This window comes from Syngnathus typhle, linkage group LG3 (genome assembly GCF_033458585.1).
Source record: "Syngnathus typhle isolate RoL2023-S1 ecotype Sweden linkage group LG3, RoL_Styp_1.0, whole genome shotgun sequence".
Taxonomy (NCBI): domain Eukaryota; kingdom Metazoa; phylum Chordata; class Actinopteri; order Syngnathiformes; family Syngnathidae; genus Syngnathus; species Syngnathus typhle.
Window position 1 is genome coordinate 451,981 of NC_083740.1, and position 27,501 is coordinate 479,481.

The 27,501-nt window shown below is 51.8% G+C and overlaps 4 protein-coding genes and 1 long non-coding RNA gene across 12 annotated transcripts; 2 read left to right on the plus strand and 3 right to left on the minus strand.

The window, feature by feature from the left end:
- Positions 1-639: 639 nt before the first annotated feature.
- On the minus strand, positions 640-11,675 carry LOC133151663 (nucleus accumbens-associated protein 1-like). Of its 7 annotated transcripts, none has more exons than XM_061274871.1 (9): positions 11,565-11,675; positions 10,158-10,338; positions 6,980-7,133; positions 6,212-6,457; positions 5,963-6,130; positions 5,355-5,763; positions 4,710-4,995; positions 4,092-4,189; positions 640-4,018 (listed from the first exon to the last, which is right to left on the minus strand). In XM_061274871.1, exons 2-9 carry the CDS (start codon positions 10,259-10,261, stop codon positions 3,696-3,698), a joined length of 1,788 nt encoding a protein of 595 aa, XP_061130855.1. In that variant the 5' UTR covers positions 10,262-10,338; positions 11,565-11,675; the 3' UTR covers positions 640-3,695. The 7 variants fall into 7 exon arrangements, with proteins under 7 accessions (XP_061130855.1, XP_061130856.1, XP_061130853.1 ...); XM_061274872.1 differs by lacking the exons at positions 10,158-10,338; positions 11,565-11,675 and adding exons at positions 7,386-7,474; positions 9,055-9,257; XM_061274869.1 differs by lacking the exon at positions 11,565-11,675 and having other exon boundaries at positions 10,158-10,868.
- Positions 11,642-15,749, plus strand: trmt1 (tRNA methyltransferase 1). The gene is made up of 15 exons (XM_061274868.1): positions 11,642-11,934; positions 12,110-12,293; positions 12,439-12,626; positions 12,698-12,813; positions 12,881-12,993; positions 13,671-13,819; positions 13,936-14,019; positions 14,087-14,156; positions 14,223-14,357; positions 14,431-14,516; positions 14,616-14,724; positions 14,836-14,912; positions 14,985-15,104; positions 15,212-15,320; positions 15,556-15,749. Exons 1-15 carry the CDS (start codon positions 11,642-11,644, stop codon positions 15,622-15,624), a joined length of 1,902 nt encoding a protein of 633 aa, XP_061130852.1. The 3' UTR covers positions 15,625-15,749.
- Positions 15,750-15,941: 192 nt separating this feature from the next.
- man2b1 (mannosidase, alpha, class 2B, member 1) lies at positions 15,942-22,151 on the minus strand. The gene is made up of 22 exons (XM_061274864.1): positions 21,874-22,151; positions 21,075-21,177; positions 20,609-20,782; positions 20,331-20,524; positions 20,043-20,175; positions 19,829-19,974; positions 19,509-19,708; positions 19,322-19,442; positions 19,181-19,262; positions 19,001-19,110; positions 18,837-18,944; positions 18,475-18,774; positions 18,243-18,340; positions 18,032-18,152; positions 17,761-17,879; positions 17,589-17,690; positions 17,416-17,503; positions 17,199-17,279; positions 16,785-17,009; positions 16,569-16,718; positions 16,363-16,465; positions 15,942-16,237 (listed from the first exon to the last, which is right to left on the minus strand). Exons 1-22 carry the CDS (start codon positions 21,997-21,999, stop codon positions 16,134-16,136), a joined length of 2,988 nt encoding a protein of 995 aa, XP_061130848.1. The 5' UTR covers positions 22,000-22,151; the 3' UTR covers positions 15,942-16,133.
- A 37-nt stretch (positions 22,152-22,188) lies between these two features.
- Positions 22,189-25,355, minus strand: LOC133151661 (E3 ubiquitin/ISG15 ligase TRIM25-like). Of its 2 annotated transcripts, XM_061274866.1 has the most exons (10): positions 24,603-25,355; positions 24,401-24,496; positions 24,240-24,320; positions 23,905-24,057; positions 23,614-23,776; positions 23,454-23,492; positions 23,320-23,394; positions 23,166-23,240; positions 22,741-22,969; positions 22,189-22,681 (listed from the first exon to the last, which is right to left on the minus strand). In XM_061274866.1, exons 1-10 carry the CDS (start codon positions 25,353-25,355, stop codon positions 22,357-22,359), a joined length of 1,989 nt encoding a protein of 662 aa, XP_061130850.1. In that variant the 3' UTR covers positions 22,189-22,356. The 2 variants fall into 2 exon arrangements, with proteins under 2 accessions (XP_061130850.1, XP_061130851.1); XM_061274867.1 differs by lacking the exon at positions 23,166-23,240.
- LOC133151665 (uncharacterized) lies at positions 22,320-25,754 on the plus strand. Its single transcript, XR_009713967.1, has 2 exons — positions 22,320-22,462; positions 23,649-25,754. It is a non-coding gene; the product is annotated as an uncharacterized LOC133151665 (long non-coding RNA).
- The last annotated feature ends 1,747 nt before the right edge of the window (positions 25,755-27,501 follow it).

Here is a 27,501-nt window from a genome sequence, read left to right on the forward strand (position 1 = left end):
CCCCAAAAAGTCTCAAGACCCCTCAAAAAGGTCGTAAAACTCGCCATTTTACAAAAAGTCAGTCTAAATCGGGATTGACCGTGTTTGCGGGGTGGAGTTTTCCTTTGACATTCCTTTGGCAAAATGTTATGGCGGTCATCCGAACATTTGGGGTTTTTTGGCCTCTATCGTACGACAAGAAAGAAAAGTCGCCGCCTTTTCCCACACATCGGAGGAAAACGACAAATTCCACCTGATGTTGGCTCTCGAGTGTCCTTACTACAGTTAACACAAGGCATCAAAAAAAAGACAAGTACAAAAAGATACAAGGTTAAAAACTCAAAGTAGAAAAAGCACCACCCTGCCTGGCTGGCCCAATCCTCAGACCTTGTCCCGTTACAGCCTCCAAAAAGGAAGCGACAAATTGAGCACGCTCACAAAAGGTGCAAAGGGTTTTAGTGCCATCTCGGGCTTCCCCAAAGGTGATTTCTTCAAATCAAAACAACTCCAAACTCTGCTCCCTTTTGTCACCTCCCAGCGACAAAACAGACGGACGGACGGACGGCGTACAATTTCCCCATATGGTCTCTAAGTTAAGGAGTTGACAAGATCACATTAGCGTTAGCGCTCTGCTTTTAAGGTGCGCGCAAGAATACAGTGATAGACTCCAAAAAAAAAAAAAACTAATTACAATCAAAGCTACAGGGGACATCGCCCTCCGGTCGCGGCGAGGAAAAACATTCAAGCAGCAGCGCTGATTTCAAGTCAACTCACTTTGGATTCATTGATTGCATTTTTCTTTGTTGGCCTTGATTGGGAAAAACGTTCAGTGGCCTTGCAGCTTTGCCAACAATTACGACGATTCTCCTTCATAATATATTCAAATCAAAATTTGCAAGCTTCTGACCTCTCAGTGATACAAAATGCTTGAAAATCGTGTCAGCTCATTCTTTTGCCACAATAGTCTTTAGACCTCAGCACTCCAAACCCCGACTTGTCCAGCGCCGCTACACCAGAGTCCAATTGACCAAACTAACCTTGGAAAGAATATAGGCAAAAAGTCCTAAGATGACCAAAGTTGTGAGTCGAGTCCACCATATTCTCGTAGCAGTTTCACAATGCTGCTGCTACATGATGACGAAGAATAGTCGCAATGGGAGAAATCCACATTTGAACGAGAAGCAAGTCAGAAATGTGGCAAAAGTAAGGTGCGGATTTCTCTTTCTTTTTATGCTGCAGGAAACCAGACCCAAAACATTTCAGTCAGTCCAAATATTGTACGACTGGAGTCATGAGAAGAAAAAAAAACAACCCCAAAACAATTTTGGCTTGAATAACTAGTTCTAAATTTTGTAAATTTGAATCAAGTTGAAAAAAGGAAAAATTTGGCAATTTTAAAGGGGGAAGAAAAAAGCGTAATGAGGGAAAAAAGCCATCACTAATCATACAATAAAATTGTACTTTTTGCAAGACAAACGGTGTCATCTTGCAAGAAAAAACTTTCTCATTACAAAGATAAAAAAAAAACATTTTGACATCCCAGCATTACAATCGCCACCTTGTAACTAAAGACTCTTCGATATTCAACACGTTGGACTTTGTAAGGGGAGAAAATAAATGTCATTTGCAAGAAAAAGTCATCGGACATGGCAGTCGTTTGTCATTTTTGACAAGTTTCATACCAATTGGGGGGGAAGGTGCAAAGATGCGAGAATTGTGGTTTGTCCGCCCGTCTCAGCACCACAATTGCAATAAAAGCGAAATGAGAAAAAAAAAAAAAAAAAAGCTAAAATCATTGTACAATAACCCCGCCCCCTTAAGGATGCAAAAATACGTGCTTCTTTCTCTAAACTATGATACAACTAAAAGCGGTCGGTCGTACGCATGTTAATCGGGAGTAGGATCTCGCCTCTCCACGGCTACAGGTTCCCGTGTAAACAAATACTACAAAAACGTTTTAGTGAAATGTATCGAAAGAAAGCTCTTCAAAACGTCAAGTTTGATGTCCAACTTTTTGGCCAAATATTTGAAATGAAGACGGATCTCAAAGGGACATTTCTGCGAAAGCTACAACAAATGCTTTTCTTTTTTTTTTGGGAAGCTGTGCGCGCGGCAATCATCGCAGGATTCATGCCAACGCTTTCCGACGTTTCAATTTTAGCCTCCGTTAGATCACGTTTAAAAACCATCACAGCGGCCACCATTTCTTTGCTCCTTTCTATTGTGTTACTCTTGTGGACCTTTGTCATGGTGGTCAGCATCAGATTGTAGCGTTTCAAAAAGGTCCCTTGCGTTCAAACTTTTAGTGCAACATTTTTTTTTGGGGGGCGCCCTCGGAGCGTCCATTTGGGGGGGGGGGCTGCAGAGGTTTACGTAAACAAACATGCAGTGCAGGTGTTTAAATTCGAGAAGCTTCCTGCTTGCGTCTGGATTGCGACTGCCGCAGTGGCTCTTCGCCTGTCCTAGGAGATTAACACACACCCCTCCTCCTCCCTTTCTTCTTTCCTTCACGTCTGGCACGATTAGAATTCGCTCGGTTCAACGGTCTGGTCGATATTGCGCTTCCGATTGTGGGTGGAGAGAGGACAGACAGACAGACAGACAGACAGACACCCTCCCATCCTCATTTTTTTTCCTGCCCAAAACAAAAGAAAAAAAAAAGGAAAGAAATGTGCATTAAATCCATCCCCAAAAACTAACAGGCAGAAAGTTGAAGGATTTGGGATGAGGCTGGTGACATGCACGTTTTTAGCATTGGAGCTCCATTTAAAAGCCATCGATGAAGACAAGGCCTTATTTGTACATTCAAATGGATATGAACGTGATTTTGGCGCAGAAAAGGCGCACGCGGGTGCGTGCGGCAGACAAAAACAACAGACCGCCCACGCAGTATGAGCATTCAACGTGCACGCGATGGCACTCTGTCTGACACACGCCATAAAAGGAATGTGTGAGGAGATGCATGAATATGCGCACACATGTGAGACAGTCATAATGTCTTGGAGGGGAGGGGAGGGGGCATGGCAGGGCGGGGCGGAGCGGAGCGGGGCCTCACTCTGTCCTCGTCTTCCTTGTCTGTATATTTATGGTGGGGCGTTTAAATCAGCGTACTGGAAGAAATGTGCCCCCCCCCCCCCCCCACACACACACACACAGGTGTACAGGGAGAGAGGAGGCACTTATTCCATGAAGCCTCTTTGGATTAAAAAAAAAAAAAGTCACAACAAATCATAGAAAAGAATTGTAAACACTTTAGTTTTAAGATTGCGCTTAGCTATTAGACCAGATGAAAAAGACTGGCGTGGATTGGTAGAGGAACTTGAATCGCTTGCTTTTGTTTTTTTGCTGCCCTCTCAAACGCAAAGCCCGCTTGGGGATAAGGTGCTCAAATGTTGAAAACATGACGTGGAAAAGGGAGTCGGATCAGAACCCAAAAGACAACTTTGATGAAACTTGCGTGGAGGATTTGCTTCCCATTGCAACACTCATTAGCATTGCATTGAAGGGAAAATGGGTATGGCACGAGCGCACCCGCGGGAGGAAGGGCCGCCGAGACGCGCGCGAGCCACAGGCTAGACGGGAGAAGAATCCCGGGGTTCTGGTACATGCTGCGTTGTGCGGGCCGGCAAAAAGCGAGGGATGCTGAAGAGGGAGAGAAACGCGGCAAGCGGCCGCAGGGTGGGCCTGTCCAAACATCCGTGGCTCCGTTCACTCACTTAAAACAAAGCGCCGCCGCCGTCGTCTCCTCCGGCACCGCCGCTGTCCTGGAGGGCCTCGCCGGACGTCGCCCCGCTGTCGTCGGCCCCGGTCGCCGCCTCCATGGAGGCGCCGTCAAAGCCTTGCTCGCCGCCCAACCCGTCGGCGTCCATCTTGACGTTGTCGGCCAGGAAGGTGGAATAGGCGTCGCTGTCGGCCATCAGGAGTTTGAGTTTGGGGATCCAACTCTTGCGGACCACGCGCCGGGCGTTGGTGCACATGTCGGCGGCGATGGCGTTCATCTCGCTCTCCCGGAAGCTGGGCGCAAAGTTCTGGCAGTAGACTGAGGAAAAAAGAGGACGTTTAGGTGGCGAGCGGCGCAGCGCGCCCGGCGAGCCCGCCGGCAAGCGGCTCACATTTGACGGCGTGCAGCACTCGGTTGTCCAGCGGCTTGCGACTCGGGTCGTTGGTGGACGAGCGGATGCCTGTCCCGCAGCTGTTGGCCAGCGTGCTCCTGCGTGTTCACATGAGAGAGAGAGAGAGAGAGAGAGAGAGAGAGAGAGAGAGAGAGAGAGAGAGAGAGAGAGAGAGAGAGAGAGAGAGAGAGAGAGAGAGAGAGAGAGAGAGAGAGAGAGAGAATTTTTTTTTTAAAAAAACAGCAAATGTAAGTTCACGGATATAGAAAAAAAACACATTTTAAACAAATATAGATTTTAGTCCACGTTTATTGATCAGTGACAAAAATGTCATTTCATTAAAAAATAGAAGAATGAAAATAAAAGTGAAAACAAACAATTTCAAATAAATGTCAACCATGTCGCCATACTATTTTTAAAATGTTTTTTTTTCAATTTATAAAAAAAATAACAAAATGTGTGCCAAACATTTTAATCGCTAAGTATTTGGTATATATATTTTTTTTCGATAAAAATGATCCAATGGATGACAGATAAAAATGTGACTTCAGTTGTAATCATTTTCAAACCCTTTAAAAGGAAGGAAGGCATTTAAAAAAACAAAACCAGGTCACTCACCTGTCAAAAAAGGCGGCCAGCAGCCGCCTGAGCAGAACTTTGTGCCGCGTGCCGGCGCTGACGTGGCAGTTCATGAGCTGCGCCCGTGAGATGAACACGGCGGTGCCGCTCACCAGCTCCAGCTTCTCGGCCGGGTCGCCCTCCTCGTAGAGCTTGGGATGGCAGCGGTTGCCGATCTGGCCGATGAGCTCCGACGGCAGCGACGCCAGCTCCTGCCGGGGGCGCCCGCCTCGCCGCCCCGCGTCTGGGGCGGCGTCAGGCAGCGCCTCCACCTTCTCACCGGACACTGTGAGGGCCAAAGGAGACATCAGGCCGACTTGAACAACCATAGAAGGGGGGGGGTGGGGGGGGGGGGGGGTTAGATATAATAAATAATAAATATAACGCTGGAACAGGGGGTTAATAAATATACAACAATATATAACTATTGACATTTGCTAAAGCTTAAAACAATAAAGCTTTACATTGATCAATTATAGTTGAAAAAAACAGCTGTTCTTTTTGGGGCCAATTTAAAAGAGAGCAAATATGGGACGATGAAATGGGTGTCCCCAGTGACAAACTGGAAGCGTGGCGTGGCAATGGAACTGAATGGGATTTGACTCAAGCGTCTGAAAGCGGCGTGGGAAGTGCGGCGGTGCTGACCTGCGGCGTTGGCGTTGAGCATGCTGTACATGGTGTAAATGTTGCAGATTTGCCTGTACTGCTCTTCGGCGCTCTCGTCCGTCATCTCGTCCTCTTCCTCGTCGTCGTGGTAGCTGATGGGCGAGTCGCTCGTGTATAGACTGAGGGTGCCGGGACTGGTGCCTTCAGGGGTTCCGCCGTTATTGCTGCTGCTGTTGTTGGCGGCGGCGCCCCCAGGCAGTAGCGAAGGGGCGGACCCCCGCCCGGAGCAATCCTGGGCAGCGGCGTTGGAGCTGAATGAGGAGGAGGAGGAGGAAGAGTAGCGCGCCGCCTTTCTTTGGGCGCCTCCGGAAACGCCCCCTCCGTTGCCCCCCTCCCACAGCCGCTTAGCCACCGGGATGCAGACCACCGAGTAGGGGAAGCCCTCAGGCTGAAGACAAGGAAAACCATTTGTTTGCTTCAATTGAATTCAATCGTTTGTACTGGGAAGAAGTGACGCAACGATGGCCCCCAAAATTACGACATACTCCGGATACGACTTATACATCTTTTTTTTCTTCTTATGGCTGCTGCGACTTGTACTCCAGAGCGACTAATAGTCCGTAAAATATGGTAGTCCACCCTGTCACCTGTTGCGATGGAGGAGCGGCGGCTGTCTGCTCCGTCTTCACCTTGCAGGCGGCGGCTCTGGCGGCAAGCGGCGTAGCGCCGGGCCCTCCCGCCGTGGGAGTGAGGGGACTCTGCGGCTCCGTCTCCTCGACGTGGAGGCCCTGCGAGTCACAGCTGGGGGACGAAACCTGCCAAAGAGAGAGAAAGAAAATGCAGACTTCTGCCAATGCGCCGTTTTGACAGACAGCCCGACGACGTCCCGCCGGCACCTTGAGGAAAAACTCGGTGCCCTTCTCCATGATCTGCTGGATCTGCAGAAAGCCGGCGGTGTACATGAGCAGGAACTGGTCGCCCACGTTCATGCTGAGGCGGCCCGTGTAGCAGAAGGCCAGGATTTGACGGAAGCTCTGCGGCTGCACGGCCGCCGGCAGCTCCACCACCGAGCTCTTGCCGCCGCCGGCGTTGAACAGGTCGCGGAAGTACGACGAGCTGGCCGCCAGCACCGCGCGGTGGGCCTGCAAACGCAATTTCGTCAGCAAAGAAACGTACCAAGAAACCGACCGGGCTCGTTCGCCGACGGACGCAAAATTGCAGAAACGAAAGCTGCGCCTAATTTTTACCTCCCTTGAGCAATGCTGTTGTTCTTGTCTCTATTTGCGCCGTGTGATGGCAAGCAAACCGCCCCTGGGGGTGGGGTGGGGGCTAATACTCGGAATTTCGGAACATTTAACGTGGCTCCGAATGCAGCGCGCTATTTTCTTATCTCACCGATTGAGCGCCGCGACAATCACTGAGGGACTCATTAAGCCTGTTGTCGGGGGGGGGGGGGGAGACGATTCGCTCGAGCGAACTCTCGGTGAAATGAGCACGCGGATTCTTTGGCGCAAAGTCCAACGAGTTGACAAACGAAAAATGCGGCAAACTTGGTGTAAGGTGCGAGTAGGCACTATAATGTTTTTTTCGAACGAGCACGGGCTCGACACGGACAGTCGACACCGGTGAGTGAGAAAACGAGGCGGTGTCGGCGTGCAAAGGACCTTGAAGGCGTGTCCCTTGACCACCACGGAGACGTCGCAGTAGAGACCCTGCAGACGCTGCTCGTTCAGGCACTCCAGGACATTGTTGCCAAAGTTGGGGATCGCCATCTGCAGCGTCTGAGCCATCACGCCGGGCCCGGCACCGCCAGCGGCTCTGCGCAGAGGACAAAGCAAAAAAACAACAAAAAAAATTGCCTCAGCCATCGTAGTCCAACTCTGTGGCAATTTCTTGGATGCTTTGTGGCCCACTCTTGCATTTTCCCCGGCGCTCGGTCAATGCGGAGCCACTTATGTAACGCGTCTGTTTCCCACGTCACAGCCAGCCGTGATCAAAAAGCGGAGCGACGCTCGACGGCACACTGAATAATCCGCTCTTCATAATAGATTGTGTTCAAGTGTGACTCACTTGGCCATCCACAAGTGAGTGATTTGTCCAATTGTCCTGAAATGTCTCATCTATCCATCCTCCGTGTGTCAGCTGTTGCCTTCAAGGACCTCGGGAACACGGCAAACGGCTCAAACCTCGCGACCCGCCATGTTGACATTTTGCGCGGCCTCTGGCGACAGTCGAGACGACGGCGCGGCTTCCGGGTGTAAATATGTGTGGCGGCGTGAATAAAAAGCAGACGGTTGCCATGACGACAAGGCACCGTGCCTCATAAATTAAAGCCCGGCGTGCCGATAACGCGCGTTGAGAAGCGTTGAGTCGAGACAAAAGGCGCAGATCATCCAGACGTCATCCGAGGACGCGGGACGGCGAGGTTGTCCGGGAAGCAAAAAAGACAGTTCAATTGGCGTCACTTGACCTTTGAACCGGGGAGCGGGGGCCCCTTGTGCCCCATTTGAACAATGAACAGCTAACACAGACACACACGCACTCACACACGCACTCACACAATGAAGAAGGAAGTACTGCAAATGTGGAACGTCAATGTCATTCGGAATACGGATGCCGTGATGGCACAAAATCAAAAGGAGATCCGGGAGCCCTTCTTAAAAATAGCGGTACACTCTATAAGACTTCGGTGACATCTGGAGAGATGTTCTATCGCTTGTTTTCCTTGATTGGCCGTGCTGTGACAGTTTAGTGACGGGAGCGCGAGATTGCCTCGCGACCTCTGTCGCCCCCAAAGCCAATTTGCTTTTCAGGATTGCCAAGCAGCTAACAAAGTCTCGTCGTCCGTGTTTACGGAGCTCCGACTGCACCTGCTCAGAAGCTCCATGATGACGTGCGTTAGTATCAGAGCACAGGTCAGCATCCCAAAATTCAAATTTCAAACATTGCCTCTTCCACGGTCCTCATCGTCAACTTTCCAATTGAGCCAAAATGTTCTATTATCGTGTTTGGTGTCACCTTCATCGGAAATCACAGCGTGCAACTCGATGAAGAACCCTGCAACGAAGCAACCCATCCTTCCAAATGTACTTCTCTGTCGCATGCGTTGCCTCCTTGAGTATTCTGTTATCTATGCCTCTAGATGTCATCCAAGGATACTTGTCTAAGCGCTCGCTGCCTCCCCCCCCCTCCCCGGGGGCAGTTCAACCGGGGTCACCTCAGCATCCAGGAAACGTAATGAGGACAAATTGCCACTACTTGACCTTTCACCCCCCCCCCCCTTCACCCCCGTGCTCCCTTCAAAACAGCTGAACCTTGCCATAAGAAGAACACTTGCACGTGTCAAAGTGTGAAAGGTATTGCACGGACTTACTTGGAGAAGCTCATGAATCACTCAGCTCAGTTTCCTGCTTTAAAAAGGGTGGCCTGCCGATGTTGTTAGCACGTAGCGAGCTAAAGCTATGGCTAACGTTGCTGCCACCACACACCTCTTCACGCATTTTTTTAAAGGTGCCTAAATTGCTTGCACGACAGCAATACAAATCCCCTAGGTGGCTGATACTTTCCAACCCAAGCTCCGAGGCGACGTGCTCAGCCCTCGGCGGCGGGCACTCGAGCGCTGAAATGTGGCTAGGTTTCTCCCCCTCCTCCCCTGCCCCCGCCTCCCTCCCGGCGGAACGCGAGCGCAAGAAAACTTAACCCCAAAATCATGCCCGTTTAAAGGGAGAAATGGCCTCACTTGCGCGAGTCGAGCGCAGCCAACGTCTCGCCAGAGGAGGAGGAGCAGACGGTACCGAGAGGAGGGGGGGCACCGAACAGCGTAAGGGAGCCGGAGGACCAGGGCAGAGGGGGGAAGTGAGCTGACGTGACGGTGCCCCGCCGTGTGCCAGCCAGCCGCGGGATTTGGGAGTCCTCGGCTGGCCCGGGCCGGCGGGAGGGCGGGAGAGAGGAGGGGAGGGGAGGGGAGGGGAGGAAAGGAGGAAGAGGAGGCGACGAGACAAAAATGAAGAGACCAAAAAAAGAGAGGAAAAAGCTCCTCACCTTTTTGTTCGCATTCACTCACGCGTTTGAGTGGAAAATGGTCGAGACGATGAAAAATGAAGCCGCTACCCGCTCCTTCGCCGCCGCCGCATTCAATGCGCCCAAAGGGACCACCATGAAGCACCAGAACTGGACCCCCTCCATTTTAATGTCGCGTGCGTGCGGTAATTTCACGTTGATGACATAGTAAAAAACATTTGTCGTTGACGCGCTTCGACCGATTTTGCTAGGGTGGTCGATGTGTTGAACCGCGACATCAACAGGTCATTCCGGGACACAGACGGACGATTCCACGGCGTGGCGAGACAAGAAGCCGGGCCGGGCTCCCCCAGTTGAAGGGAGTCGGAAACCCTCAAATACCGTCGAAATAGCCTTTATTCTAGCTCGTTGATTACATTCGAACATTTATACAGCAACCTTCTTGTTTGTGTGGAATGCGGTGGCGGACGCGTGAAGCCACTCACCGCCAGAAGAAGAGGAGGGGATGGAGGGGGATTAGTGGGCTAGCCCGCCGCCGCCGCGACGACGACGACGAGTCCGTCGGTGCGATAAAGTTTGTCCACTTTCCACTCGCCCATCCCCCCACTGCACACGGTAGCTAGCTCAACTTCACTTTTAAGTAGTGTAATAATTCAAAAGAATGGCTTCTTCCATACCCCCCCACACACACTTAAAAGCGTCACCTACCATCCACTGAATTCGTTCAACCCACCCCCAAAATCGAAGACCAGGGAAGGAAAAGAAAGGGCATCACACCGCGCGTGTCCGTTGCTGCTGGGCGGCGTGTCACAAATCACTCACCCCCTTGGCCGCTGGAACTCGTTTGAAGAGGAGTAGCAACGGCGGCGCCCGGGAACCTCGCTAATAGTGACGGTGTGTCCCTCCGCCACGCCGCAGGCAGCCATTCATTGCTGGAACTCGACGCAGCATCATGAAGGCATGCACGCCCGCACGCACACACTTCGCCCGGAGGGGGGGCTAACTGTACCGAAGGAGCAAAGCGTAGTTTTCTGCTTTCTGGCTTCCAGACACAGCACAATCATCGATTAACCAGACAGACTGAAAATGATTTGGAATTGCATGAAGCTATCGATCGGACTCAGGTGTTGTGTCAGGTGTTGCCTTCAGGGACGGTGCGGAATCACACTTTTCCCGAAGAGCAGCTAGAGATGACGTTGTCTTCGTCAACAGTCAGACATCACCCCTCGGAAGTGATTGTTCCAAATGTTTTCTGAAGGCAGTATCCAGCCCATTTTTCCATTAAAAACTCTCATGACGGAGTTTTCGATCAGGAAATTTCATAAAGTCATTTGTTTTGGATCATACTAACTACTCTACTTTGACCTACCCCCCATTTATTTTCCCGTTTCTGGTGCCCTAATTCAGTCAACAACTTCTGACAACTTGTCAGTGTTTAGCTCCTTCACCATTCTGGAGTTTGCCGATGAAATTATTCATGGCATCATGCTGATGAGTTTTATTACAGTGAAAGTAGGCCGGGGTGAGGAAGACCAGGTGGAGGATGAGACTTTACCCGCCTTTACCGTGCTTCGGTTTTTTTCATGCTGCCGTACGAGCTTCCGTAGACCCCCCCATCAACATGGCGGCCCCCGTATGCTAACGTCACAGCGACTGTTTCTTCTTAGAGAAACCATAACGTAGTCATTAAACAGTATATACATCTAAAATCCGCGACTGAGTTCCAAGTATAGCAAAAGTGTGTCGAGTGGAGACGCACGTATTACGGTGAGAGCTCTTTTTCTTCAATGTGGCGGGGCCATTTGACCGAAGAAGCCCGCTCCCAAGAAACGTGTGAAAAGCGTTCCGAAATGCGACATTTAGAAGGAAGCGCATTCACTAAAACGTCACTCATTCTGCTGCTTGTTAGCGTAAGAAATGACGCTTCTTTGTATAATGTGCCCTTGTCAGGATCATTTTGGCATTCAGGAATGGTTTGGGTGAAAACACTCATCTGTGTCATTTCTTACTGACCAATTGTTTTCTCCGTATTTGAACTTTGGAGGTGAAATTCAAGCCGAATCCTGAAGAACGTTCCTGAATGTCTGCATTGATAGCTTCTAAGTGAGCGCAAACCATGGTGCCAATACAAAGTTATATTACAAAGTCATTTTACAAGATGATCCTTCAAAACAAAGGATTTGATTTTGAAAAGAAGGATACTTTGCATGCTGTAAAAGTAACAATTACCACTTTCCTATGAATCATTTGATGATGTTTCTGACCATGGCTTTCTAATGAACCCTGGGTCCAGGTGTCGAACCTTCATGCTGTGGCGGGCCGCCGCCCGGCTGTTGGAAGTCCTCGTCACCCCCCGTCGCCTTCCCCCGCCCTTCGCAGCACGTCGGAGTTGTGCGGGTTGCGCCATGGAAACGCCTAAAACAGCCGATCCGGGCTCCGACGTGACTAACGCCGAAGCTGTCGAGAAGCAGGAGGAGCCGCCTCTCGTCGGGTTGCTGGCGGGAGAGACGGTGGTGAAGGAGGGCAAGGCGGCCATTTTGTTTCCCAGTGCCAATGAGGTGTTTTACAACCCGGTCCAGGAATTCAATCGAGACTTAACGTAAGTACAAGTGATAGTTTTATTTTGGTGAAATCTCGCAGGATGATTAATGCCACGACGTTTTGTTTCCACTCTGTCTGGGAATGGCAAAAACAAAACAAAACAAAAAAAAACAAAGAAGTGGTTTGATAAAGATGAATGAGTCCTCCAGAGTTGATCTTGATTTCTTGGCCAGATGCGCGGTGCTGACCGAGTTCTCCAGAGAAGTGCTGGCTCAGCGGGGCCTTCAGATTGCGGTTCCTGGCGAGAAAGAGCCAGCGGTGGCGTCTCTGCCCGACGAACCTGCCGAGGCACGGGACGGGAAGACCGACGTGGAGGGGGCCGCTGTCGTCACGGCGACGGCAGGGCAGATTTGTGAGGTAACCACAGCGCAGACCTTCCGCCCGTAATGGACACTTGTGTTTGTGACTCGCTCGATTTTCACCACCATCGCTCGGAACCGTCTGGAAACTTTGAAGTCAGGCTTTACTGCGTTGATGGGTTTGCGCCGCTTTGTGTTTCCAGCGCGGTCTTCGCGTCCTGGAGGCTTTAGCCGCGTCGGGTCTGCGCTCGGTGCGCTTTGCGCTGGAAGTGCCGGGCCTTCGGAGCGTCACCGCCAACGATTTCTCCCGCAAAGCCGCCGCCCTGGTCGCCAGGAACGCCGAGTACAATGGCGTGGGCCAGCTCGTCCGGGCTAGCTGCAAGGACGCCAGGTGAGGACGAACGTGGCCTTGTCGTGACTTTGCGTGGTTTTCTCACGCGCGTGCCGTGCCGTGCCGTGCAGCATGCTTATGTACGAGATGCGAGGGAAGAACGATCGCTACGACGTCATCGATCTGGATCCCTACGGCAGCCCCGCCTCGTTCCTGGACGCCGCGGTGCAGTCCGTCGGCGACGGAGGTGGGGCCGCTTCATGGCTGGCGTTGGCGTAGCGATGCCCGGCCAACCAGTCTTTTGCGTCCGGCAGGCCTCTTGTGCGTCACGTGCACCGACATGGCCGTGTTGGCGGGGAACAGCAACGAGACGTGCTACAGCAAATACGGCTCCGTTTCCATCAAAGCCAAGTCCTGTCATGAGCTGGTTAGTGGCTATCGCAAAATAGAAATAATCAAATATAAAAAAATGAAATCAAATGTCTTTGCAGTCAAACATTGATGTCAAACTCAAGGCCCTGATCCGGCCGCCCACGTCATTTTACGTGGCCCGCCAAGACAAATTTTGCTTTGTGACTTTGTGTCAGTACTAAAATGACAAATTGTCTTCACTTATAGAAAATAGAGACATTGCTAGCAAGTTTTATTACCATTTCAAATGAGGAAATTTCATTTAAAAAATTCAAATACTTGAACAATTTTTTGGGAGTTGATTGGAGTTCATTTTATTATTTAGCTTTAAAAAAAAATTTTTCCCAAACATGATTTTGATTCTGAAAGGCATTTTCTGGAATCATTTATTTGGGAGTTCATTTTATTATTTAGCTTTGAAAACGTTTTTTGTCCCCAAACATGCTTGTTGTTCTGAAAGACATTGTCCGCAATTATTTTTCGGGGAATTAATTTCGTTATGTAGCTTTAAATTGCCAATATCATTTCTAGTCCTAAACGCACGCAGCGTAAACTGCACTCAATTGCTTCTGTCAGTTTCATATGTTCTTACCTTGCAGTGAGTTGTTACTACTAAGTGTGACTTTTCGGCCTCGGTTGGCAAACAAAGCCACGTCAACTCCAGCATCCAAGAGGCTTTGGGGTTCTCCGCAGGCTCTGCGCATCATCCTGCACAGTTTGGACCAGCGGGCCAACGTGTACCAGCGCTACATTCGACCGCTGCTGTCAGTCAGCGCCGACTTCTACATCCGGGTGTTTGTGCGCGTCTTCACGGGTCAAGCCACCGTCAAGAACTCAGCCAGGTACGTCCGCTTTGGGCCGCCCATCCATCCATCCATCCATCCATCCATCCATCCATCCATCCATCCATCTATCCGCCCGCTCGCCTCGTGGCTTGAGTTGATTGAATGTGTTGCAGCAAGCAGGCTCTGATCTACAACTGCGTCGGCTGCGGCGCGTTCCACTTGCAGAGGATGGGCAGGAGGACGGACAACGGCAAACAGTGAGGCCCGCTAGTTGGGAAGCCGCTCTTGCCGCTTCCTCAGCTTACCGCCGTTTATCCCTTTCAGTACCAAATACTCGACGGCCACCGGGCCACCCGTGGGACCGACGTGCGAGCACTGCGGACAGAGGCATCAGGTGACTTTTGCCCTCCGTTTCCTTTTGTGACAGTCATTCAACTCTCCGCACTTGCGGTCTTCCCAGCTGGGCGGTCCGATCTGGGCGGAAGCCATCCACGACCGGGCCTTCGTCCAGAAGGTTCTGAGCGCGGTTAGCGGCAACCCGGCTCGCTTTGCCACGTCCAAGCGCATGGAGGGGATGCTGAGCATGGTGACCGAGGTAAGCTTGTCAATTCTTTGGACGTGGCGTCCCCAGTCAGTCTCACGCCCTGGGCGCCGTTTGCGCTGCGCAGGAGCTGGAGGACACGCCCCTTTACTACACGGTTGACGGGCTGAGCAGCACCATCCACTGCAATACGCCGCCATTGCTGCAGTTCCGGTACGTAGCGTCAATCTGGGATGTTGCTCAACCCGGAAGCCGAGCGCCGTCCGTCCGTCCGTCTCTGAGCGTGCGCACCCGACCCTACCTTGTGTTCAGGTCGGCTCTGCTGCACGCCGGTCACAGAGTTTCCCTCTCGCACGCCTGCAAAAACGCCATCAAGACGGACGCGCCGCCCGCCGTCATCTGGGACATCATGCGCTGCTGGGTTGGCTGGAATTGTCAATACTCGAGCTAGATGAACAGAGAGGCATTATTTGTCATCAAATTAAAAAAGCGCAATGAATCGAAATGGAATGATTTCCCGTCCCGCCTGCAGGAGAAGAGCAACCCGGTAAAACGTGAGAAACTCTCCGAAATGACGCCCGCCTTTAAGATCTTGTCTGCCGAGCCCAGGTGAGACGCCGTTCTCTCGTGGGCATCGCCCTTTTTGTTCACTTTAAAAAAATTAATAAAAATGCCCCTTAGCTTCGACGCTTGTTTCACCGTGCGGGACGACGCCAACCCTCAGTCCCGTCAGCGCCACTTGACCCGTTTCCAGGAGAACCCGCAAGCCTTCTGGGGACCCAAAGCCAGAGCAAAAGCAAGGTACGAAAACCGGCTTTGGAATCCCCCATCAAAAGAGTGTTGCAAGTTGGACCCCAGAACGTCAAGAGACGCTTGATCTTCTGCGTTGTTGTATTTGCGCCCCCTAGCGGCGGCATCTGCGACGACCTGCAGCTGAAGCGCATGAAGAACCAAAACAAGCGCAAGGGCCATATGACGGAGCAGCTCAAGAGCCTCCCGTGCAAAAAATTCAAACAGGTCAGTGCCCTCGTTGTGCGCGTCGTCACTTTTGAAAAGAGGTTTCCAAATGAGATTTGGCAGTGGTATGATCTGTAAAACGCCCGGTTGGAAAAATCATCAACGACCAGGAAAGGGCTGTCGACCCTAAAAGCGTCTTTGCATCAAAGGATAAACATTTGAAGCAATTTGAAACGGTCATTTTTGTCATCCCGTTTTAGCAGCGCCGTCCTTTAACATTTGTCTATTGTTCCAGGGCACGTGCACCTACGGGGACAAATGCTCATACTCCCACGACTGCGCCACGGACGACAAAATGGAATAAATGAAGACGATTTTTGGTTTTACTTATTTTACTAAGTTTCACAATCAATCTTTTTTTTTGTTTTTGTTGGTGAGGGGCTTTGACTGTTGTAACGGTCCAATAAAGCGCAACACGTACGGAAATGATTCCCCCACCCAGTGGCCATTTTTTCGAAATAAGTCGACTCCCGGGACGCTTGCTCGGGCTACCGTTTTACAGTCAATTAGAAAGATTCTACTTGTACGATTATTTGGACTTTTGACGTATTGTTCAGTTGGCATTAACATACAGAGCTGAACACGAAGGTTACGAGCGAGGGGAAAAAGTCTCACATATCGGAAAGCTAAAAATGTTGCTTTATTTTCCGCTGCTTTTTTTTGGGGATCAATATAAAATCAATATATAAGCATTCATCACATCAGGTGAAAAATGTCACTTTTCTTCTAGTGTCCCAAGAGTTTTTCGAGGCTTCGGGAGTCGCTGGAAAATGGCTGCCACTTCTGCGTATTGACCAAAGCAAAGCTGGAGCACTATCTGAAGTTGGCTCTGAGCAGGAAGGTTCGGATTTCCATCGGGTGCAAGGTGACCTCCCACGCGGAGGGGTCCTTAAATGTCTTTTTCTGGGGCTTTTCAACTGGAGGGGGAAAAAAGACAAGTAGAAAAGAGGGGGAGACGTATCATAAAGTAGAAGTTACATCTATTTAAAAAAAAGGCTCTGACTGAAAATGTGCAATTGGCTCATTTATGCTAGTGCGGTACCAGTCTGCGAAGTCCAGTGGAAACGCTTCATCTCTTCTTTCCACTGATTGGCTGACAGGTTGAGTTCAGACACGCCCACCACCTCCAGGGTCGAAAACAACTTCTGCACACGACAAAATCACCAAACGCTGCTATCAAAGTGGACATTGCCAATTCAGAGGAGACGGTGTTTGTTGTTGAAATATTTTGTCGGGTAGTAGTCGAACCTGCAGGTCCAGCGTGACCGGCTGCGAATTGATTTTGCTTTCCCAGCTCTGGAACTGATGCTCCAGCCTGAGCAGGACCGAATCGTCGTCCCATTGGCTCAGTGTCAGCAGGTGGACAGCGGGGGGCAGCGCGGCCTGTAGCCCTGTGAACTAAGCGGAAAGCAAATCTGAAAATCGGACCAAAAATCGACAAAGCAATTCCAAAAACGCACTCACCTCCAGTCGAGTATTTGGGTGCAGGTCGCCCTCGGTGAATGTCAGCAGCGGCTGCAGTACCGCCTCCTCGGCTAGGGGGCGGTGCACGTCGGCGGCCATGGCCGGGCGCTCCAGGGAGAGCAACAGGCGCCCGCGCACGACCAGACCGTCCGGGAAAAGGTCAGAGGTCTCGTTGAGGGCTTCGGCCACGCCGCGGACGTCATCGTACAATAACCGGCGGTGGAGCTGTTGTTGGGAGATCGATCCCAAGTATGTTCACTTTGTTTTTCTGGGGTTCTCCTTGCATGTTTGTGTGTTTTTAGGTTTGCCTTTTGTTCAATTTGTGTTGATGTGCTCTTTTGTGCGCCTGCGTGTGTGTGTTGAGCATTTCCATGTAAGGTGTTTGTGTGTTGAGCTATGCGCATTGGATCTGACCATGATCTCAAGGGAGCCATTGTGAATGCTGCCTCCGCCCTGAGAGCGATCCGTCACCACAGTGAGTTGGTTCTTGTCGTCCTGGCAACACACGCATCCACATTTTATCCATTGTGTTCCACGCCGTACGTTAAAACATTCGAGGAGTTGGCCACCGAGGTGTCAAACAATTCCGTTTGTAGAATTTTTGGAGGATCGCATTTTGCATGCCAAGCACCTTGATGAAGGCGCGGGAGTTGATAGGGTAGTAGTTTCCGGCGACGGGCTCCGACTGCTTCAGGTTCCAAGTGGGTCGGAAGTCTTTCCTGTGGCAAACCCAGATTTGCACTTTGAGCGCATACTTCCTTGTCAATGGATTGAAAAGACACGTTTTCCACTTTGGGCGCATACTTCCTCTGTAGAACTTCTCTCCCGTTGGAGTCGGTGTAGAATATCCCCGAAGACTCCACGTCCGTGTCCAAGCGAGTGATCACCTCCTTGCCCAAGTCGTCGCTGACGGAAAGAAAAGGACCACGTGATTGAGCGGACCGTTGTACCGAAGCGAATCTCAGGCGCCACTCACTGGATGGGGATGGGACCGACGGTCCACTCCAGCTCCAGAACCCGGCTGTCGCTGTGGAGGCGAACCACTTGAGACGCCCACGGTGCAAACTGCTGCCTCACCTCTTGCGTCAGCGACGTCTGCGAAAGATCCATCCAAATTGACTTCAAACTGGGACTCGCTGTGACTCCTTCGGACTTTGCGCTAGGCCTGTCCAGCCAGCGCATTTCTCGCCGTTTGGCTAGCCAGCTAAATTCCACAAAGCGTAACCATGGAGTGAGTGAGTAAGTGCCTGTATTGTCTCCGTCTTGGCCGTCGTGCTGATGACAAACGGCGTGGAGGAGTTGGGTCTGAAGATGTACGCCCCAGAGGGCTGCTTGCTCTTGGAGTTGTTGCCGTCGCTGGCGTTGTACCTGCAAGCGTCCGCGTTAACCAGGGGACTGACGGACGGACTGACTGACTGACTGGCCATTCATTCGTCATGACTTTCAGTGACTACTAACCAGTAGAAGTTCTGTGTCAGGCTGATACTCTGCTTAGTCTCCAAGTTGTCCAGGCCGCTTAGGAGGCCCGTCTCCGGGTCAAAGGTCACTCGCAGATACTGCATACACGGGAAAATGGGTCATTTACCGACAGCGCAACTCAACAAAACCAAATACCAAAATGTCAAGTCAAATGGAGAAGCGAGTTCAAGAACCAGAGGAGCAAATAACAAGCGTGTCAACCTTGTCATACCTTGTTCCGGATGGATTTGGGCGCACGGGATCGCACGGAAGCTGGCGGAGGCCCGTCCTGGAGCAGGGACACCGAGTAGGTGGAGAAGCCCAGCGCCGGGGCCCGGGCGCGAAAGAGGAGCTCGTTGACGGCGAAGCCGCGGTCGCGCCTCACATCTCGTGTGGCTCGCGAGACCGAAACCACCTCGCAGTCCATGGCCCTCCCGTCGGCGTCAGACACTGAGTAGGCCGTGCCGTTGACCGGAAGCCTGACGGGCCAGGCCACGGGCCGAGCCAGGGGGTTGAAGACGTTGACGGAGAACTGGAGGAGGAAGCCGTGCCTCAGGAAGGTTGACGACGACAACGCCTAAGTCTGCTTTTTACCCTTTGGCTGGACTCGGTGATCGGACACACGCTGACGTTGAGGCTATCGCAGTACACGCGCCCGGCGGTGGATCCGCTCAAAGCGGCCAGACTGTTGCTGACCACAACCTGGAGAAGAGGAAACCTTCCTTCACGGTTGGAGAGCCACAAAAGTCTAACCCTACCTGGCAACGTTGCCAGCCGTCGGCAAGTCTCCGGGCGTAGTCGTTGGCCACGTGCTGCTTTTCCGTGCCTGACACGGCGTCGTGGTGCTGAGCTACCGCCATGGCTCTTTCTGGACCGGGTGCTCAGATTAGGTACTGGCAAAGGGAATCCCCCCCCCCCCCCCCTTTGGACCTACTTACTCAAAGCGAGACTGTCGCCCTGGCCGAAGGGTCCACTCGTCGAAGCCCGGCCGCCGCCGAGAACCTCCAGCTGGTTACATGTCTGAAAACAAGGCCGCATTTGAGCGCCTTACAGACTGCGGCTCTCATCCGGGAAGCCACCTGTAGATTGCTGTTGCTGAGCCTCTCGTAGCGCTTCAGCGCCGGTCTGCTGCTGAAGTAGCCCGTCCAGAAGTCGTGGGCATCGTCCGCATACGGGAAGAAGTCATCGGTCTTCAGGGCCCTGCGCGGGAACCCGCAACGGTTGGACGACGCGGTTCCCGCTCGTGGACTGGCGTTTAGGTCCTACCAGGTGAGGTTGGACCGGTGCAACTCTTGGAGGTAACAGGAGGGCGTGGAGTAGAGGACGTTGACCCGGCTTCCGTCGGACTGCCGGGCGTTGACGTAGCGGATCAGCTTGTCCAGGTTTTTGTACCACAGGTTGGCGTTCTCGTACTGGAAGTCCGAGCCCATGGTCATGATGATGTGGTTGGACTTGTACACCAGAGACTGAAGCAGACCAAATCACTTGTTTGGATTCGACGGGCCCAAGTGCACGGGCCAGATGTTCGGCGAGATACTGCGCCTCCCAATTTTAGAAGGAGTCCCATTTTGAAAACCGAGGCGCACCTGAGCGTTTGCCACGTTGAGGAAGCGCTCCACCACATCGTCCACGTTGTAGTCCTCCAAGTCAGGATCGTCCTTGATGGGCGGGTCGTCGCAGGACTGGTCCCAGCAGAAGCCCTCGGGGGGGTTGTAGCCATTGGGGAGAATCCCTGACAAGGTGCAAGGGCAACCAGGGCTGTCAACGTGCGGAGTCTCAAATTGGCATGTCGTTCGTTACCGGTGAAGAGGTCGGCCGTTGGCGGGGCGAGGCTGTCGGACGCTCTCCACAGCAGCTCCTGCTCCTTGGCACGCATCCGCCGGTAGCGGTCCTGGTAGTCCACACGGCCAAAGAAAAAGCCGTCGTAGCCCATCTGGAGCGGGTTGACAAATAACATACTATACTTTCCTTGTTTTTGGCAATACGCCAAACTCCCTTTGAAAAGCTTTGAAACGATCACCTTGGTACCGTTTGATCTTCAGATCACCAAAATCTGCCATGTCAAGCTGTTTTTTTGGGTGACTCTACCTGCGCAAACATGGAGGCGTGTTCGCGGGCGTGTCCAAACGGGTCAATGTGCCAGGCCACCCGGGGCCGACCGCAAGGCCCGAATGTCTGGTTGAGGAACCGGAGTCCCATGGTCATCTGGTCCAAGACGGCGCTGTAGTGAGTGGCGGCCTCGTCGCTCATGCACCAGCCGCCGTTGACAAACTCCAGCCGGCCTGGCGGGAGAAAAGAGGGCGGGGCAGGGCGAGGCCCGCTTGTCAAGGTCGTTCCATTTCAGGGAACCCGAGCGGGGGACGCACCCTGGTCGACCAGCCGCTTGACCGTCTGCCGCACGTCGGCGCTCTGGCGGCGCCACCATCGGTAGAAGAAGGCCGTCTCCACGTAGATGAACCTGCGGTCGGGGTTCTTCAGGAGCTGCTCCACCACCGAGTCCAGGATGTACTGCACGCCGGCGTGCTGGATGTCGTTACGGTCTGCGCACGCACAGGGAAAGCGCATCACGGGAATGTCCAAACAAAGAGTGAGTACGCCTCCTGGCATCGATCGCTCTGACGAAAAGTGCCGTTGAACAATTAGCAAATGTGTACCTTTGAGGTAAAGGCAGCTAGCTACTGCTTTGGAATAAATCAAAGGTCGTCACAAAACTGGTGAAAAAGTTGGAGCAAAAGTAGGAAAAAAAAAAACGGCAAAAAAAGCACGTGATCTGGGACACAAACCACAACGACCGTTTGATGCCTTTGTTTGGATGCGTGCGTGCGTTCGGACCTCCATAGAAGTACTGGTCCACGGTCTTGAGCCAACCCACGTCGTCATGTGTGTGCGGAACCAGGTGGACGTTCAGCATGGCCGGCTTTGTAGCGTGACATGACTGCACGCAAACGACAATGGATGCAGACACAGATGTAACATATATGGCAGGCACCAGCGACTGACTAATCAGCACACCTCATGGATTTTGCTTTTCAGCCCCCGAGGTGAATCTTAACTTGTTTTTACACTCCTACGCCGCGAATGTTAAATGTTGACTTTAAACGATTACAAAAGATTGTGAAAGCGTTTGATCAGAATGATCTCTATTGACCAAATGGAATTTGACCCGATAGTTGGAGTCACTCCAGTCTAGGCGATGACAAAAAGCACAAATTGAGGAACATCCTCATGAGGGTTGCTTTCAACATAAGGCCCACTTTTTTAGAACGCCACTACATGCTGTTTTAATAGAGAACATTGCATCATGAACATTTGGATTTAAAAAAAAAATCAATACTTTGCAACAGTGCTATCATACTAATCAATAACAGTATTGTGCAAGTGATGATTGTGTTCAATCTTTGAGGTTCACGCTTTCTTTTTATAATAAAATGAAAATCAGAATAAAAAAAAACATTCTGATTAGATATGACTGATCAAAGTATTTTCCAGGATGCATATATGTCGCGGGACCAAACAAATATTCAATGTTTTAATTTTCTTTACGAGCTAAAAGCAACGTCCCCGTTTCCCTGCAAGACGTGGGCCGTGAACCCGGCATGACGTCACTAAAAGGCGTCCAGAGCCGTCTGACCTGATAGCCGCACTTGACGTCGTCGTCGTCGTCTTGTTGATTTTCGTGGCGCTCGACTGGCAAACTCGAGCAAATTTCACAGAGGATGAAAACGAGCGAAAGAAGCCGCCAGCAGCCCGCCGCCATCTTGACAACACTAAACTAAAGTCATGTGACGCGCGTTGAAGTTCCCAGTCGTCATGTGACAAGGGTTGAATCGCAGAACCCTCACTTTGGTCTGACAGGCTTCAAAGGGTCCCTTGTAGTTGACAGGTTCTTGTCTTTCTTTTGGATGGACTTTATACTGTAAGTTTGAAGACACACAAGCAACACGTATTTCACGTACATTAACGTTGTGTATTTTATCGTTTTCTCTTTTCTCACTTTTACACAAAGTGCTATGGCCAAACTGAAAATAATAATATTTGTCATAGATTGTTTTTAGCGATATAAAGCCATGTTAATCTTGTTAGTAATTGACTGTATTTGAAAATTCTTCCATGTTCACTGCGCTGGAGGAGTAGCAGCATCCTGAGGGCAGAGGACCAGGGTGGAGTCCAGGTCCAGGCGGAAGGCCGGGTAAATGGGCTGCGAGAAGGCACATGGGAAGGTATGCAGCAGCACCATGCTGTCGGACACGCTGTAGAAGGACAGCGCCCCCTTGTGGCGCTCCAGGAAGACGCCGATGCGCGGGCACGGCGGCGCGGCCACCGTGGTCTTGCGGTTGTCGTGCCAGGCGGCGTAACCGGCGTGCGTGCAGCGCAGTCGCCACGAGTTCTCGTTGCGGCCCAGCAGGCACGGTTTGCCGCCCCCTTTGCGCCCGATTCGCCTGCGAATGGCCCATCTTCACTTCCGAAGGAAAGGGCTCACTGGAAAATGAAAGGCTACCTGTAGGTGGCGCCGATGTCGATCCATCCTCCGCCCCGCCACTCCACTTCCCAGTAGCCGGCGTCGCCGAACTGGCCCTGGCCGCACAGGACCTGAGCCACCGAGTCGAAGCGCTGGGGGTGCGCCGGGTACGGCTGAAGCTCCTCGCCGCAGTGGGCGCCCCGGCCGCCGTCAAAGAGGACCAGGGTGGGGTGGGCCGTGTCCGGGTCCAAGGACAGATGACAAGAAACTGAGATAACAAACAGGCGGGAAGTAAGCGCAACATTTCTTAGCTGGAGGCGGGACAGGAGAATCCCATGAGAATCCTAAAGCCAACCCCGACAAGATCCACCAGCGAGAACGGATGGCGATGTGAACACAAACAGGGTCGCATCACAACACATATGGACACACAATGGCATTTTTTCTCCATGAGGAACACTTACACCTGAGGAAGACGGCCCTCATCCTTTGGTCGGCCGGCTGCAGAGGCAGCGAGGACGCCGGGGACGACGGAAATGCTACGAACGCACGCACACACACAAGACAAGGACAAGTGATGGCATTTTGGAAAAAAGGTGGCGCGCACGCAACACTCACCGTGCGCGTCATCTTGTCTGGAATGTCGAGGGGAACGCCGAGGCTTGACGTTGGCGGCGGCCGCGTTCACGCCGCCTTCGAACACAGGCGACATTTTCCTTTCAAAGCTCACCCCCTGGTTTGAGCGAGCTCACCTTTAACTCCCTCGCCGGCCCGCGCGTTGTTCTCGTTCACTGCGAGACAAACCCAAGCAAGCCTTGTCAAACGTGTCAATCTCCAACCTTTCGTGAGGCCCTTTCACACTTGTTTGTGATTTAGGGCTTTAGAAATGAACTTGACTCGTCCTTGGTTTACCCGCCCTGCTGATGGAGTCCACCTCCTCCCTGCAGACGTCCTCCAAGTGGCTGCGGAGTCTCCCCAGGGCCCTGCTGACCCCGCCGAAGGCCTCCGCGGGGGGGGCGGACGTCACCGAGGGCCGGGCGGCGGCCAGGACGGGAAGGCACAGCAGCGGCGCCGCCTGCTGGCGAGAGAGCCGCACAAAAACGACAGATTGACTGAGCAAAGGTTTGAACTCAAGAACCACCTTTGTTTTGGATCATTTCGCCCTGCAGTTCCCCGTGTGGCCTGTAGGGTGTGCTGTTTGACCTGCAGAAAGTGTTCGTTGTCCTGAGTCTGAAGAAGTTGCGCAATCTCCTGGTCTCGCCCGCGCAGTTCTTCCAGATCTTTCCCCAGCGTGTCGGCATCTCGCTGGGCGCGACCCACCAACGCTCGCTCGCGAGCCTCCACGCGCGCTCGCACCTGCAGCCAGGAACCCTTTGACCCCAGCTCGAAACCCCAATTTGAAACCTCCAAAAGCTTCATATCAAAGCCCGGGTGCCGAGCTTCAGAAACAAATTTGAAAGCCGAGTTCGGAAGCCTAGGCTAAGCTCAAAGCACATTGGAAAACCTGAACTTTGTTCTTTGAGATGCTGACAAGTCACCTCGGCCTTGGTCTTCTCCAGTCGTACTGCCATGTCAGCAAAGAGCATCTCGCTGTCCTCCAAAACGGCCGAAGCGGACGCCTGACAATCACATGCAGGTCATGTCCTACTTTCCAGAGGTCCGGGAACATCGGATTGGAAGCCAAGTCCAAAATACGCACCTTGAGGGCTTCCAAACTCTGCTGGAACTCCTCCAGCTCTCGCTCGCAGCTTTGGATTTTGCACCGAACCGTCCTCTGAGACTCCTGAAGCTGAACCTGGACGCCGACAGAGAATTTGGATGTTCTTTGTGGATGATGTCTCGTCGTCTGGTTTGTTTGTTTGTCTAGGAACTTTCCCATGCAGCACTACGTCCGTCCGTACCTGTCTCCGCGCCCTCTGCGCCTCCGCAGGGTGCGCCTCCTCTCGGTCGGCCTCGCACAGCAGACAGTCTCCGCTCCAGTCCGCCGCGGCCTCCTCCGGCTCGTCATCGTCGCTGCAGCCGCGGCGGTGTTGCGCGTACAACCGCTGGGCGGGACACTCCACGGCGGCCACCAACTTGTGGCGCCGCAAGGAGCTCACTTCCCGATGGGGCAAGACGTGGACCTCGCAGAAGGAGGTCAGGCACACCATACACGACTTGGCCGCCGCCAGCTTGTTCAGCGGCGGGCAAAAGTCGCACGGCACCTGGCCCGCGACGCCCAGGTAGAGCTCTGGTGGCGGGGAGAGCTCCGACGCGGCGGCGCCGGCTTGCGTGGGCTTGAGTTTGGCCACCACCTCGGCCAGCACCGTGTTCCGGCGGAGCACCGGCCGCGGGCTGAACGCCTCGCGGCACTGCGGGCAGCTGAAGTGCGCCGGAGGCTCGGCCTGGTCCCAGTAGCCGTTGATGCACGCCATGCAGTAGGTGTGTCCGCACGGGATGGACACCGGGTCCTGGAGGACGTCCAGGCAGATGGCACAGCGGAACTGGCTCTCCGTCACCGAGATGTTGGCGCGACACTCCATCGGGACGGGGCGGCTATCTGCAGGAGTCCGACTTTCGGTTTTGCGCCAACGGGAGGTAGGGATCGAGGGGCCGGACTGCGGCACAGGGAGCAGTCGTTGTCTTAAAATAACTCTTCCGTTCCGCTCCGTCATCCATTCCGTTCGAACATGGGTAGCTGTGCCCCTGGCGTTGACTGGCAAGGCATGTGGTCGTGACTGAAATCAGTGTTGACTTGTATTTTGAACGACGCTCACTTTTTATTTATTTTTTGCATGAATAGGATGTGACATGTGACGTCACACTGCCTATTTCGTGCTATTTGAGGTCATCCCGCCACCAAGGGGATATTTATGATTGAACACAACAGTTCAAAGCATGTCAATATCAATTTATCATACGGAGAAGCGCACAATGTGCATATCGCTCCCGGAAAGTGTGACCTCCACCTTTTTCAGTTATGCTCCTAACTCCATTCTGCATGACTCTGTTATACCGCCCCTGGTGGCCAAGCTGCATGCACCAAAATGTGCCATAAACAATGGTTCAAGCTGCGCAAATGGTTTCTCTCCATTTGATGTGTTTATTTCTTACTTTTTACAAAGTGAAATATTGCACAGTTTGTGTGCTTATTCTCATAGAGACATTGCAAACATTGATTTGTTTAGTTGTACTAGGTTCATCTTGTTTTTTCTTTTTCAATTACTTCTCTGGTTCTTCTATATCAAACAAATTTGTTTTAGGTTCATTTACCTGACATGTTTCGGCGGAATCTTCCGCCTTCATCAGAGTGTCACTGATGTGTTTGTGACGCGTCTTTATCAGCTGATGGATGAAGGCGTGGCTCACCTGTCAGATTTGACAGGTGAGTCACGCCCTCTGCTGTCAGTTCACCTCTCCAAAACACTGTTCCAGGTTGTAGAGAGCATGTATGCTCCCTCGTCCCTGTTGATGGTCCTCGGGCCCCGCTTGCGGATCTCAATGGCCTCCCTGATCCAACGCTGATGTTTGTTTTCTTCAGTGCGGATGACTCTGGCCTTCTCCCAGTCCATGATGTGGTTTTCCCTTTTACAGTGGTCGGTGATGGCTGACTTGTAGTGTTCCTGTTCTGCTTGTAGTTTTATTGCTCTTGTTTGTCTTGTTGCTGTCTCCTTCTCACATTCCTTCTTGTGTTCCATTTTTCTTGTGATGAAGTTCCTCCCTGTCTCCCCGATGTATGATTTATTACATGATTTGCATGGAATCTCGTATATGGAATTGCATTTATTTTCCGGATTTACTCTGTCCTTTGGGTGGACCAGTATCTGACGGAGTGTTATATGTGGTTTGATAGGTGTGCTTATGTTGTATTTTTTCATGGTTCTTTTGATGCGTTCCGTAATTCCTCTCACATACGGCAACGTCACCATTCCGCTGGGTTCCTGTTTCCTTGTTTGTTTCTTTCTTTGCTCCTGTGTTTTGTATTTTTTGTTTTTTACCTGTTCTGCACCTTTGGTTATTGCCCATTGTGGATACTGACATTTTTTGAGTGCGTGTTGTATGTATTTTTCTTCCTGTGTTATGTCGTCCGGATCTGTGATTATTGTTGTACGTTCGTATAGTGTTCTGACTACTGACAGTTTGTGTATAGTGGGATGTTCTGATGTCCAGAGGAGGTATTGGTCGGTGTGTGTGGGTTTTCTGTGTACTTTTGTTCTTATGTCACCATTGTCTGTGTGGTGTATGTTAATGTCTAAAAAGGCTATGGATCGAGCTGTTTCCTCTTCATGGGTGAATTTGATGTTACCCGTGGTGTCTATGGTGTTGAGATGGTCTGTGAGGTGTTGTGTATGTCCTGTTTTTACTTTTTCCAGAATGTCGTCGACGTAACGTTTCCATAGAGTGGGTTTGTATGTGTCCGGGGCTGTTAAGAGTGCCTTCTGTTCTAAATCTTCCATAAAAAAATTGCACATGATGGCAGAAAGTGGGTCTCCCATGGGGAATCCCTCTTTTTGCCTGTATATTGTGTTTCTGTATTGAAAGTATGTGGAGGTAGCGATGAAATGAAGTAGTTGGGTGATGTCTTGTGCTGTTAGATTTGTCCGTTTCTTGAGTGTCTTGTCTGTTGATAGTCTGTCATGTACTATGCGTATGGTAGGTTGTGTGGGCGTTTTTGTGAAGAGTGAAATGACGTCGTGTGATATGAGCATTTCATCTTTCTGTACTTTTATGTGTGTGAGTTCCGTGGCAAGCTGTCTTGAGTTTTTGCAGTGTTGATCCGTGTGTCCTAATAGTGGTTTTATTATTTCTATGAGTGCTTTT